The following is a 12,822-nucleotide window of genomic DNA, read 5'->3' as shown; positions in this document are numbered from 1 at the left end:
ATGATTCATAAATACGGCGAGATAGCAGGGAGCTTTTGTCTGTTAACCTCCAAGCCTCTCGATCGGTCCAACCACGTGAGTGTCGTTAAGAGTGATTTTTTTTGCCATACCGTGACTAGACAAAACTGTAGAATAGCAAATAGTGCCTTGTCGGGTTGGTATGAATTATGATTGATGGTTTGATTAGTATGGAGAGCGGCAGATAATGAATACTGTTAGACTGAGCATTAAAACAGCAGATAAAACCGTGTTCTCTACCAGATCACTACAGCAAACAAGAACAGGATAAAGCGTGCAGAACGAATCAGTGCATTTTACAGTTTCAGCTTAACACATTAACAACGATCGTACAAAATCATTTTGTACACAAACAATTTCCCTCAAGAAATGCCTTTAAAGCTGCTAAACCGATAAACGAGCGAAGGAGAGAGAGAGAGAGAAGCAACACATAGGAAATGTTTTCATTTTTGTAAGCATACAAAATTGGTGCTTTTTGTTTGCTTCCACGCTTAAATATTTAAAGCCTGCATCGATATTGCATCACAAAGTGCGGAACATGAAACACACACACATAATCATGCACGTTGCTAATTTCAACCAACGGCACGCCAAAGATACTGCCGGTACGGTATTGCAATGGTGTGGAATACAGATAAGAAGCGCCACCCTGGCGCACTTGCGCCGAGATCACTGTCGGTCCGGCGTAATGGCGAATACAATTGCAACACGTTAGAACACTGAGCGCTGACCGCGATGGTTGCACAACGTGAGAGGGAGGAGCTTTTTTATTTGTCTGTGCTAGTCGATGTTTGAAAACGCTGACACACTGGCATACACCCTGCTGGCCTTGACCGTATGGACTACTCCAACTGCTACTGCTGGACGGCTGCTTAGTGCAAATGAAGCCGTAACTATGGCAATCGTTATTTAACGTTGCAGATGCACGTGCACGCACTTGGTGGAGGCTGTCATCGGAGCGATATCGTGTGACCCCATAATAAAAAAAAAACACTGTGAGAGTGATGGAAGAGCGTTTGTTGGAATGCGAAAAATTCCCAAGACACAGACGTGACTGGCATTAGTTTTAATAAACGAAAACTCGGCTCTGCTCACTTCCTGCTACGCAGTTTCATCAACCGCCTATTTGAGGCGATGGAAAGGAATGTGTGACTAGCCGATCGTATATGCTGGTCAGTGATGCTGGAATAGTGGAGATCGTCAATTGAGCGTGCGCTAGAGGCAATATACAAATCACACAGGCAATCGCAATTATGTCATCAAAACAGTGTGCTTCAAGGTGATTGCTCGGGGTGAATGAACGCACCCTAAAGTCTAGTTGGGGGCGGTTTGTGTACTATAATCAGACCGTAAAATTCGTTTTTGAAAAATAAAATAATAAAAAGGTTTGAATAGGTTTGTGTTGGATGTATTTTCCACAAAAACCGCACAATGGACAGGTTTTTAAGCTGTTTAGCTGTTTAAGCTGTGTGATAAACAAAATTGATCTATTTGGGTTTCTATTTGGGATTCTATTTTCCTCGGGTATTCTAGTAATGGACAGAAAGATAAACTCTCCCGATAAACCTAATAAAATTTAACAATACAATTTTAACTGTTTCTCAAATATATTTGAATCGGTCCGTCAGTTTTATTTATTTATTTATTTATTTACAATTGTTTATGTCTTGTGCTTCTGAGGCTTTGCTATTACTGTTTTACAACATCTTTTACATCTAGAACATCTAGATAAACATCTCCCGATCGTTAAATAATACTACTTCCATCGGAAATTGATAGGAAAAAATATGTATTGACTATTTATACGAATAGCTACCATTGCTTCAACATTTTTGACTCAAACGATTGAATAAAATTGGGTGAAATAAATCGAGGATCCTCTTCAGCAATACACTGGTAATTATCGGTAAATCGAAGAAAACATTAAAATTGAAGGAAAAACTAAAAACTGTCTGGAAACCCTTTATCATAATTATGTGAATATTGTTCAATTCATGCGAAACTCTCGATGAACTGGACAGCCAGATAGGCCAGTTTTGCAACAGTTTAAAACGCAAGAATACATTACTTTATTGGATCAAAGGGCCTGATTTGATAGAATTTGAATATAATTTTGTAAAAATAATCTCTAACGTGAACGCAATTCTCCCACATTGTATCAATTTTCGCGCAAAACTACCCCTTGAAACCACTTCCAACGCAATACAATACTTATCTCGAAGATGCAACCACACGATGTACGTCTCGTGGCAGGGTGTTTTCGGCGTTGGTATTGGTGTAGGACCGGTTTTGCTTTGCCAAAACCACGTGCGTTTTCTTTCAACGCGTGGGGGAGAACGCTCGAAACGCGGATTATTGCGCAGGGTAAGTTCGCTGAAAATGTGCCACCCCAAATGGTCGCCGCTGAAGTACAATGCCCGAATGTTTGGGATGGTAAGATTTTGATAAGTTCTATAAATACAAACATAAACCCAGCCAACAACAAGAACGGGCAAAACGACGCGATCATTCATCCCCGCCGTACGCGCAACAAAAAAAAAAGCAACAAGAAAATACGATGAATGCGTGTATGCGCGTCTCTCTGAACGCTTGCTTAGAGCGAGGACAACATAGGGCAGGGGAAGTGAAGCAGCTGCGCTGTTTTGAGCGTTCGGGTTACCAAAAAAACACACACGAGGGGTTGTGGTGAGCATAAAGGTTTTGCATGTGGTCGTGCAATGGTTTTTGGGCCGGACCGAACGGACTGACGGAGCAGCGAATGGGCGAACAAGCGCGCGGTGGTCAATTATCTGCGGATGACAGAACAGTTTCGTGGTTGTGGTCGTGCCTTGCGCGCATTCCCAAAAAAAAAACGCAGTTCGATTGGTTCGATTTCGTTTTCGACCAACCGGTTCATCATCCAGTGCTAAAAAGAAGTGAAAACAACGGTGTATTACATGGGGCAGAGAACGACTGAAACGGCTGGTCGATTGCGTACGGGCTACGAGCAATTATACGTATCACAAGGGCTACACTTCTTATCTCTGTCGCGAGCTGTCAGCACTATCGCGGTCTATATTTGACGCGAGGACAGGGTGGTGAACTATTTAAGTTCACCTTACTCCCGGGCATTCGATTTGAGTCATTCCAGTGTTTGCGGACAGGTGCGGCGTGCAACCCTTGGCTGCTGTAAGGTTAGATAGCATGGATCCGGCCACGATCGAGGAGAAGTATCCCTTCATCACCAGGGACTACCTGCAGGGCATACTGCGGCGGGAGCAGTGCGAGAGTGCAATCACGGTCGAGAGCTTCAAGGTGGTTGCGCCGCTGGCTAAGGGCGAAAACTACTCCAGTGACATCTTGCGCGTGACGGTAAACTATACGACCGGTAGCCACAATCACAGGTGAGAAGCAAATGTGACACCCCCAGTGGCGACCACAACTCAACTGCTGCGAATTCCTTCCCCAGAACACAGACGTACATCATAAAGGTGTCGTTCGCACGGGACGAGGATGCGGATCTGCTGGATGCGTACGATGTGTTCAAGCGGGAGATTGCCGTCTACGATGTGGTGATGCCGAAAGTCGAACAGTTGCTAAGCTCGATCGGATACAGCAAGCGGCTGGCACCGGTGTAAGGCATCGATATACAGGCGTGCGCTCCAACCCAAAGTGTTAATCCGGTTGCCTTCACTCTTCCCCATTCACAGTGCCCATGCGATCCATGCAACCACGATCAAACATTTCGTCTTTGAGGATTTGTCACTGCAAGGCTACAAGCCGGTGGGACGAGCGGCCGGGCTAAACTTTGGTCAGCTTCAGCTCGTGCTAGAAAAGATCGCCAAATTCCACGCTGCTACAGCAGTTCTATACAGCATTGTAAGCATTGCCTAGTCACCCGTGCAAGATCCTCCCTGTGATACTCTCCATATCCCTGCTTACAGGAAGAAGACGCGATGGCAGCTCACCATTATCGCAACATTAGCGAAGATGTGCCTCACTTTTATCCGCTGTTCCAGAACAGTGTCGTCGCCTGCGGTGAGCAGGCATCGAATTGGCCCACGACCAAGGGCAAAATAGCGGAAAAGCTGTGTGCGCTTGAAAAAACCATCATCGCCAAAGGGTGCCGGGTGTACACGCGCACCGAAACCGACTTCAACGTGCTCAACCATGGCGATCTGTGGGTGAACAACGTGATGCTTAAGACGGAACCGAGCGGCAAGCCGACCGACGCGATACTAGTTGACTACGCCACCGGGTTCTTTGGCTCACCGGCCATCGATCTGAGCTATCTGCTGTTCACTTCTGCATCCAACGACGTGACAGTGGAGGACTTTGATCTGCTGCTGCAGCACTACCACGGCGAGCTGGTGGACACGCTGACCAAGCTAAAGTACGCCAAGCGGGTACCGACCCTGCTGGACATACAGGTGGAGATGTTGCGCAAGGGCCACAATGGGGTGATGTTTTCCACCTTTCTCATACCGCTGCGCCTGCTGGAGGATACGGCCAATGCGGACCTGGGCGGTCTGTTGGGTCGCACGGAGGAAGCGATCGCGTTTCGGAAGCGGCTCTTCTCTCATCCCAAGTACCAGGATCGCATGGAGTATCTGTTAAACTTTTACGATCGGAAAGGTTATCTGGACTGAAGATGATCGCGATTGGGCTGAATAAATGTGCCAGCGATTGTAATGTGCGTGTGTCACTTTATTGCAATGATTTCTCCGTTTGCTAATTTAAGTATCCTTTGTATAGAAAGTAGGGTAGAAGGGGAAGAATAACTTCCTTAAACTGAGAACCATTGTAGAGTGCGCGACGATACGCACGGGCCTCCTCCTCGTTACCATACACATTGAGGGTTTGATTGTAATCGGCAAACAGAAACGGTACAAAACAGATCGCCAGAACAACCTCCAGGAATCCTGCGCGCTGCAGGTCGCAATTTATATCCAGCAGTGTTGGAGCTTTTCCCATGTATCCGACCGTGTCCAGGGTGCGCGTAAACTCCTGATGATATAGCTGTATCAGGGCATGTCGCTGGGAGTCACGCGTCTTACGGTTGCAGATGAAGTAGAGAAAGTAAAGAAGATCCACTGCCGGCGTAGTCCAACAGCTGAGCTGGAAGTCGTACTGTACCGGAGAAAGGGTGTAGGAAAATGGGTTGAAGAACTGCTTGAGTGTGAATGCTACTTGAATTACTCACGAATACTGTATCTTCCACTCGACGACCTTGGTCCAGCTTGAACAGCATATTATTATAATGAAAATCGCCGTGGTTGAGGACATGGAATCCGAACCCTCGGCCCCTGTATATCGCTGCACCACGCTCCATAAACGTTGGTTGAATGCTCTTCAAACGTTCCGCATACTTCTCGTATCCATCCCATTGCGATAGCACCTCCGCGAAGAGGGTAAAGTTTTCCAACATAAACTTTACACCTTCCGAGGGTTTCTGTTTAAACAACCCGTTGTTTAATGCGTCCAGAGAGTTGGCCTGTAATAAATGCAAAGCAATTTTGTGGGAATGTTTAGGGTTACAGGCGATTGGAGAGCTTTTCTAAAGCTATACCGCACTAGTGTTGGTTAAACTGTATGATGTCGCGTGGAATTGGGCCAATTTAATTAACACTATCTTTGCATCGTCCACATCGAGCAGCTTGCAGCTGTGCACGAACTGCTGGCTCGCCAAGTCCTCCAAAATCAGATGCGGCACTGGATCGTCGGCGGAGTAGATTAGCCTGCAGTGGAGAGTCAAAAACATTAGCACATTTGAACGTTTGAACGTTCAACCCTCACATTTACTTTGGACCAAACTTGCACGCCTTAGCATCATCGCCAAGCATTGTTTCCATCTTGGACAGATAGTCCCGGTACACCTTCAGCTCAGTGTCGAACGTTAGCTCGTCCGCTAGGCTGTTCACTTTCGAAGCGACCAGTTTCACGATCAGTTTGATCGATTCCGTTTTGCCACGGCTACGATAGCTCACGCACGCCCGATAGATCGTGCTGGCGTACTGCTGGGCAGCGTTACCATGCACTGCCAGATGAACGTCTTCCACCTCCAAGCTGCGGTCAGTGGTGTATTGGGTCAGTGCCTTCTGGAAAAGCTGACCGGTAAGCCAGGTCGTTGGATCCTTGTTGGCTAAATGCATCCTGTCACGGGCGAGTATCTTAAGCAGACTGTACGCCTCAACGGCAAACGAAAAGTTAAAGCAACGCGAAAGGGAAAGTTCCGCTTCAAGCTCGCCAGGGTTTCTATTTATCTCCAATACCGGATATTGTGTACGTTTTGCGGGTATCTTATCATCCCCCAAACGGCCCCAAACAGTATATAACGTATAAGGTGTACAATTCAGGTGTACGGTAAAATATGTCCCAAGATAACCTTTATTGCATTCAGCTGATACATGGCCCTCGAAGTGGCGTGTTTTATGTTCGATTGTTCTGTGAAGCTGTTTCTAAATAATCTCATGTTTTTCGTGTAATCGGCAGAGAAAAGCGTGATCCTACTGTACGAAACACGAAGCTGACATGTGACCCAATGCAAACAATCAGTCGAACACACGTGCTGGTTTGAACTTTTGTTTCTGAATCGTATTCGAATTCATGATGCATGATCGAATTATTTGTTAAATGCAACTTAATAGTGATGTGAAATGGAGTTGATGTGTCTAGCTGCACGTAATCTACAGGTGTGCCGATAACGAAGACTTGTACTGATCGTCGCACACATTCATTTGTCGTACTATTTTAAATATAAACCATGTTTGTTCTACTTTGATTATTCATGCATCACAATTTACTTCAATTTAATTTATTTATTGTGTCAATGTTTTATAATCTTATGATAATATTCGAAAAATCACTCATCGCTACTCCAAAAGTCCTTTGTACACATAGCCAGGAATTAATGATTTCATCAGCGTTTGGTACTCCTCACTCTCCAGCCCCAGATTACCCACCTGCCCGCTGGCAAGCATTTCCGGGGGATATTTGGTGAAGTCGAAAAAGCGAAACTGTAGGAAGCAGGTGTAGTGCAGAATATCTGTGGAAAATGGAAACCGTCACTAACGAAGTCGCCGCTGCCGAGCGTCATAGCTGCTTGTCCATTACACTTACCAAGGAACCCGTTCCGCAGCAGCTCAATCTGCAGATCGAGCATCGTCGGGATGTAGCCCAGGTACCCGATCGCTTTCAGTGCGGCAGTAAACTCGGCATGATAGAAGGAAATGATCTCCTCCTTGTGGGCCGCCTTCACCTTGTAGTGTACGATATTGTTCAGCAGGTAGTACAGGTCGATCGCGGGCGTAGACCAACAGCAGGCCTGAAAGTCGAGAAACCGTGACTCGGCAATACCGCCCTCGTCGTTGAACTGGTGCAGCAGATTTTTAGCATGAAAATCGCCATGGTTCAGTACATTGTACAGGCGGCCGGGTGTTTTGCAGCAGTAGATATCGTGCAGCCGATCGCAATAGTCAGCGTAGGCACGCTCGAACGGCTCCACAAACCGTTCGCAACCGGACCAGGTACGCAGGGACTCAATGAATGCTTTCAGATTGTTGCCAAACATCCATTCAAGCACCGGATGCTTGTTTTTGAACAGGTCGGTTTGGAACTCTTCAAAATCTGTCTTCTGTGGAGTGGAAAGGAAAGAATACTCGGTTAAAGGGCGTCATCGATAGGCGATCGTGATCGGCGGTACTTACGTTTTTGCTGAGATAGAATGAAGCCGCATGAAAGCGTGCGATAGAGATCGTGATTGGTTTCACCTCTTCGAAGCTTTCGATCAGATCGTGTCCCTTCCAACCGTCCGGTGCAAGATCCTCCAGAACGATGATGGGTTGGGGCGTTGCACTGACATGAACACATTTTGGTAGCGGCACTGGACGTTCATTGTCAGCCAGCAGGCGTTCCATCTTGGGCAGAATCTCGCCGTACATTTTCAGTTCCGTTTTAAACAATGTACCATCCATCGTGTCGGCCATAACACCCTTGTCGGGTTGAATTTTGATCACCAACTTTTTAGCACTACCCTCCCCACCATCCGTTTCGTTCCGCTTGGTTCCACGGTAATGGACGGTGACACGAAACAGCTGGCTGGCCAAATATTCGCCCGGTTTACCAACCGGTGTGCTCTCCATGCCGGTGACGTGCAAATCTTTGTCCCCTTCGAATTTGCGCAAAATCGTCTCCAAATAGGCACTGGTAACCCATTCTGGCGGTGAGGCTGGTTTGACTTCCGGAGCGGTTTCACCCATTTTCAACGCTTTGTAATGTAAAGAATGCGAAGAGCGAAAAAAAAGCAAATATCGCCAAATGTGCTGCGTAATGCTTACGCTCTATGATTGAAGGTGCGCGTTTGAACTTCGACTGAAGGTGACTCCCAAAAACCGGTTAGCTTTTATACAACGGTTTGGCATCGATGACGCTTGGTTAGGAGTAGAATGACGGTGGACAACAGTTCGCTTGGGTGGTGGTCTTATCTTTGCGCGCGTAGTGTTGATGCTTCCATATCCAGTCGGCTTCGACTGCCGTATCTGTTAGGGGCAGCAGAGGCTGGCAGAGTGGGAAAAGCCTTCCGGAAATCGTGATAAGGCAATAAAAAAGGGCTCGTTTCAATGACCATTTTTGGCAGACAGTGTGTTTTTTTTATCCTGCTTAGCGTTGACAGTTGTTACGCGATGATTCATAGGGCGTTGAGACGAAACATCGAAACGGTGCCATAAATACCTTTTTGAGAAAAAAATCGCCGGGCATTTTCAGCATTTAAAATAGATTTGAAACATTAAGTGTTTGGTTTTGATGTTGAAAAGCTCTGACCACCAACACAGTAAAACTATATTGTTTAATTCCATGTGAATTGATGTCTTAGTATCTGTGTTGATGTATCTGGCCGCCTTCGAAAACCTTAAGTGGGAGTGTGATGTAAATTGTTTCACACGTTACAACAATGCTGACCGCGTGCGTGTTTCGGAACATCATCTTATCGCCGTCACTTCATCATGATACTGCTTCCCAATGGTACATTGTAGCCCTTTTGGGAGGGGAGCCATCATGTTATAAATACACCCAGTACAAATCGAACCTCGTTGAGTAATGTTGCGATAGACTGGTGAACGTTTAGTGTACTTTTCGCTGGTTTAAGTTTTTGCCTTTTTATTGATTTGTTTAAAATGGAGGTCCCTAGAGATGAGAACAGCTCACCTGTTTGGTTAAATGATGATTTTTTTCTTCAAGTGATACGTGAATTCACGCACGATCCCAATGCTCGGCTGTGTCATGGATGCAAGTTACGCCCTGGCACAAAGCCCGGTGAACATTTCGCGAGTGTTATGTACCGAACGACAATTCACTACCGATGTCAGCAAGGTAAGGAGGCGTCTGTCGATGTGATCATGAAGATCAAACCGTACCAGCCGGGGCTGAAAAAAGATGTACTAGAGGAGGGAGATCTGTTCCTTAGGGAGATACGCATTTACAGCCAAGTGTTGCCGGAGATGAAACGGAGGTTGGAAGAAATCGGAGAAACATTTAACTATCCTAGGTAGGTGGCAATCGACAGACGATCGTGATTCGAGCAGCTCATTGACACACACCAAATATGTTGCAATTTTAGGCTTATTTATGCATCGGAAAAGCCACACACTATCTTGATCTTGGAAGACGTTAGTGCCAAAGGTTGGGAGACTGGTGGGTACATCACATCGTTTGAGGAAGTGGTACCGGCTATCAAAGCTATTGCGAAATTCCATGCAGCATCTGTCGTGATGGAGCAAGATGTAAGTTTGTGGTGATCAGAGAAAGAGGATCAATCTAACCGCTTCACTTACGTAGGATTCATCCTTTGCCAACCGACACCGCTGTGATGTGGCCGATAAGTTTAAAGCGCTCGATGGAATGTTAAAGAAAAGCTTCAACGACCTATTGGACTTCATGCGATCAACTGAAGAGTTTGCACACCTAGTCCTTCCCGTACAAAAATTGCAAGGGAAATTGCTCCATTATCTCATCGAAAGCTACCGCCCATCGTCGGAGTGCCTAAACGTGCTAGTGCATGGGGATTTCCATTCGAAAAATCTACTCCACCAGCAGAATCCGAACGGACAGGTGCAGGATACGATGCTGATAGACTATCAAATTTGTAGCTGGACTACACCGGTCGTCGATTTATACTATCTGCTCGATACGATTGTCGATCAGTCGGTGAAGGAGCAGCACGGCGACGCAATGGTATATCTGTACTATGAAGAGTTTCGACGGCTGTTGCATCAGCTTGGATGGCTTGGCCGTGTCACGTCCCTGCAGGAGCTACATATAGAGTTGCTTCGTAAAGGCGCCATTGAGCTATTCCATTACGTGGCACTGTATCCGTTTCGGTTTGTCGATCGTTCAAAGATCGACTTTGAAGCACTGCTGTCGGGCAAGGGAAGTAATCCGGCGGCAAGCAGTCCCGTCTATCGGCGTGTGATGCGCGAAGTGCTGACAAAGTTTCTGCATCAGGGTGTGATGGAGCCGTAGCGTGCTCTTTGCTGCAGCTCTGGCTTGGTATGTTTGGTACTTTGCTGAAGAACCACGTGAGCAGAATGCGATAGTGAAGGGTGTATGCAAGAGTGGAAATAAACAAAAAGATAATTACATAATGTTATCTTATCGCAACTCCGCTGGAGGTTGAGCGTGAGCAAGATTTGCGAATGTATAGAGCAGTATGCTGTATGCGTACATATATTCGATCATTGTAATGGTGAAACACTTCGTTACGTTAATTTGTTGTATTATTATGAACTACAGTTGCATATGATGCATACAACTGTTAATAAAATTATAATATTTTGAATTGGAATTGAATGAAATAATAATGATATTACAATTATTATTATATCAGCATAAGGTTCACATGATGATGTCTCGAAAATAAATGTCTCTTTAAATATTTAATACGTTTGGCAGCAAATTTATTTCTTTTTTGGCACTGAGTTATCACATTACATTTTTTTTAAATAAATTTTTGGACGAGTTGATTACTTATTTATAGTTTGCAATATGATTGCGTGACCCTGCAACGCTTTGGCCCCCCTGGCGCGAACGGAATGAAAATCACACATATAACGAAATATTTTTCTCCACGTAACACAGCTCATTGCCTGCACCACTACAAGCATGGCGATTGTTTTCTTCCAACATTTCAGATTCTACAATCGCTATCGAGTGCTCTAAGCTGACTCAGTCCACCACAACTGTGCGGTTTTGTAAGGTGCGTCCGTTCAAACGATGCAGTTCAATCACGATGAACTTTCCTCGCCGGAGTGGTTAAATGATGATTATTTTCGGCACGTTTTGTGTGAGCTAGAATGTGATTCGAACGTTCGTCTCATCGGTACGTGTGTGCTCCGGCCGGGTACCAAAGCTGGCGATCATTTTGCAAGCGTTATGTACCGAACGACATTACAATACTATTGCACCGCGAACGTGAAGAAAACGATCAATCTCATCATGAAAATTAAGCCGGACACAGACGGGCTCAAGAAAGATCTGCTTGATGGTGATGATTTTTTTGGCAAAGAAATCCGGATGTACACGGAAGTGCTGCCTCAAATGGCAGCACTAATGCGAAGCATTGGTGAGGAGTATCAATATCCCAAGTACAGCATCGTACAAACGCGATCGTTTGAGCATTTTGAATAGAAAATAAAACTAGTTTTTACACAGATTGGTGTTCGCATCTCACGAGCCTCACACGATAATTATTTTGGAGGATGTGAGCTCACAGGGATGGACAATGGAAGGTTTGATAAAAAGTTTTTCCGAATTGGAGCCAACCATAGATGCAATTGCCAAGTTCCATGCAGCCTCTGTCGTGCTACAAGAGAAGGTAAAGAATTTGTTGTCTTGGATACGATCCACACACACTGTTCTCATCTATGGAATCAATGTATTTGCAGGATCCTACCTTTGCGTCCCAGTATCAGTGCACCATTGCGAAAATATTATGCTCGATGCGAGGTATGACGGACGGCTGTTTTCGTTCATTTATCTCCTTTCTTAGTGAGACGGCAGAGCTTCAAGAATTTGTCGCCCCGATAGAACATTTTCACGCCAAGATCGATGACGTTTTGCAAGCTGCATATGCACCTAGTGAAACGTTTGCCAATGTGTTGATACACGGTGATTTTCATTTTAAAAATTTGCTTCACCTACAGTCCGGTGGCAAAATCGTCGATACAATTTTTGTGGACTATCAGATGTGCAGCTGGTGCTCGCCGGTGGTCGATTTGTACTACCTTACCTACATGATACCGGAGCAATCGGTAAAAAACGCTCATCGTGATGAGATCATTTATCGTTACCATCAAAAGTTTGCCAGTCTGCTTCGACGGTTGAACTATCGTGGCCGTGTTCCGACATTAACTGAGTTGCAGGTTGAGCTGCTAAGGAAAGCAGAATTGGGTAAATGGGAAAAATGGCAAGATATGACGTGACTTTGCTGACAAAAATGTTTAATTTTTTTTAAATATCCTCTTCAGAACTCTACCATTATATTGTGTTTTCTGCCTTCTTGCATACCGATTTATCGAAGGTGGACTCCGAAGCATTCTTTCTGGGACGCACAGACAATCCGGCATTGAAAATGGAAGAGTTTAAAGAAACGATGAAGATCGAATTAAAGAGATTTCTATACCATGGTATAATAGAAAATTAGAGAATAAATCTAGAAGTTTCGAATCGATTCGAATTTGCTAGAATTTTGGATTTAACAATTTACGCAAAAAGTACTACAATATGTAATAATCTACTTTTTTAAACTCCATCAAACTACAACAAACTACA

The 12,822-nt window shown here is 45.2% G+C and overlaps 5 protein-coding genes across 5 annotated transcripts; 3 read left to right on the top strand and 2 right to left on the bottom strand.

The window, feature by feature from the left end:
- The first annotated feature begins 2,552 nt into the window (after nucleotides 1–2,552).
- LOC4577158 (uncharacterized) lies at nucleotides 2,553–4,689 on the top strand. The gene is made up of 4 exons (XM_310299.7): nucleotides 2,553–3,401; nucleotides 3,467–3,631; nucleotides 3,708–3,876; nucleotides 3,942–4,689. Exons 1-4 carry the CDS (start codon nucleotides 3,202–3,204, stop codon nucleotides 4,644–4,646), a joined length of 1,239 nt encoding a protein of 412 aa, XP_310299.3. The 5' UTR covers nucleotides 2,553–3,201; the 3' UTR covers nucleotides 4,647–4,689.
- Nucleotides 4,684–6,668, bottom strand: LOC133391949 (uncharacterized). The gene is made up of 4 exons (XM_061649003.1): nucleotides 5,800–6,668; nucleotides 5,567–5,735; nucleotides 5,201–5,491; nucleotides 4,684–5,127 (listed from the first exon to the last, which is right to left on the bottom strand). Exons 1-4 carry the CDS (start codon nucleotides 6,147–6,149, stop codon nucleotides 4,729–4,731), a joined length of 1,209 nt encoding a protein of 402 aa, XP_061504987.1. The 5' UTR covers nucleotides 6,150–6,668; the 3' UTR covers nucleotides 4,684–4,728.
- Nucleotides 6,669–6,795: 127 nt separating this feature from the next.
- Nucleotides 6,796–8,393, bottom strand: LOC4577157 (uncharacterized). Its single transcript, XM_001230751.3, has 3 exons — nucleotides 7,704–8,393; nucleotides 7,117–7,630; nucleotides 6,796–7,042 (listed from the first exon to the last, which is right to left on the bottom strand). Exons 1-3 carry the CDS (start codon nucleotides 8,253–8,255, stop codon nucleotides 6,870–6,872), a joined length of 1,239 nt encoding a protein of 412 aa, XP_001230752.3. The 5' UTR covers nucleotides 8,256–8,393; the 3' UTR covers nucleotides 6,796–6,869.
- A 251-nt stretch (nucleotides 8,394–8,644) lies between these two features.
- On the top strand, nucleotides 8,645–10,932 carry LOC4577163 (uncharacterized). The gene is made up of 3 exons (XM_061649002.1): nucleotides 8,645–9,541; nucleotides 9,614–9,776; nucleotides 9,832–10,932. Exons 1-3 carry the CDS (start codon nucleotides 9,171–9,173, stop codon nucleotides 10,513–10,515), a joined length of 1,218 nt encoding a protein of 405 aa, XP_061504986.1. The 5' UTR covers nucleotides 8,645–9,170; the 3' UTR covers nucleotides 10,516–10,932.
- Nucleotides 10,933–11,104: 172 nt separating this feature from the next.
- LOC1271496 (uncharacterized) lies at nucleotides 11,105–12,721 on the top strand. The gene is made up of 4 exons (XM_310302.6): nucleotides 11,105–11,636; nucleotides 11,704–11,866; nucleotides 11,937–12,441; nucleotides 12,519–12,721. The coding sequence occupies exons 1-4, from the start codon at nucleotides 11,266–11,268 to the stop codon at nucleotides 12,692–12,694; spliced, it is 1,215 nt and encodes a 404-aa protein (XP_310302.6). The 5' UTR covers nucleotides 11,105–11,265; the 3' UTR covers nucleotides 12,695–12,721.
- Nucleotides 12,722–12,822: the final 101 nt, after the last annotated feature.

This window comes from Anopheles gambiae, chromosome 2 (genome assembly GCF_943734735.2).
Source record: "Anopheles gambiae chromosome 2, idAnoGambNW_F1_1, whole genome shotgun sequence".
NCBI lineage: Eukaryota > Metazoa > Arthropoda > Insecta > Diptera > Culicidae > Anopheles > Anopheles gambiae.
The sequence above is the reverse complement of the archived record's forward strand: the minus strand, read 5'-3'. Positions and strand labels throughout refer to the sequence as shown.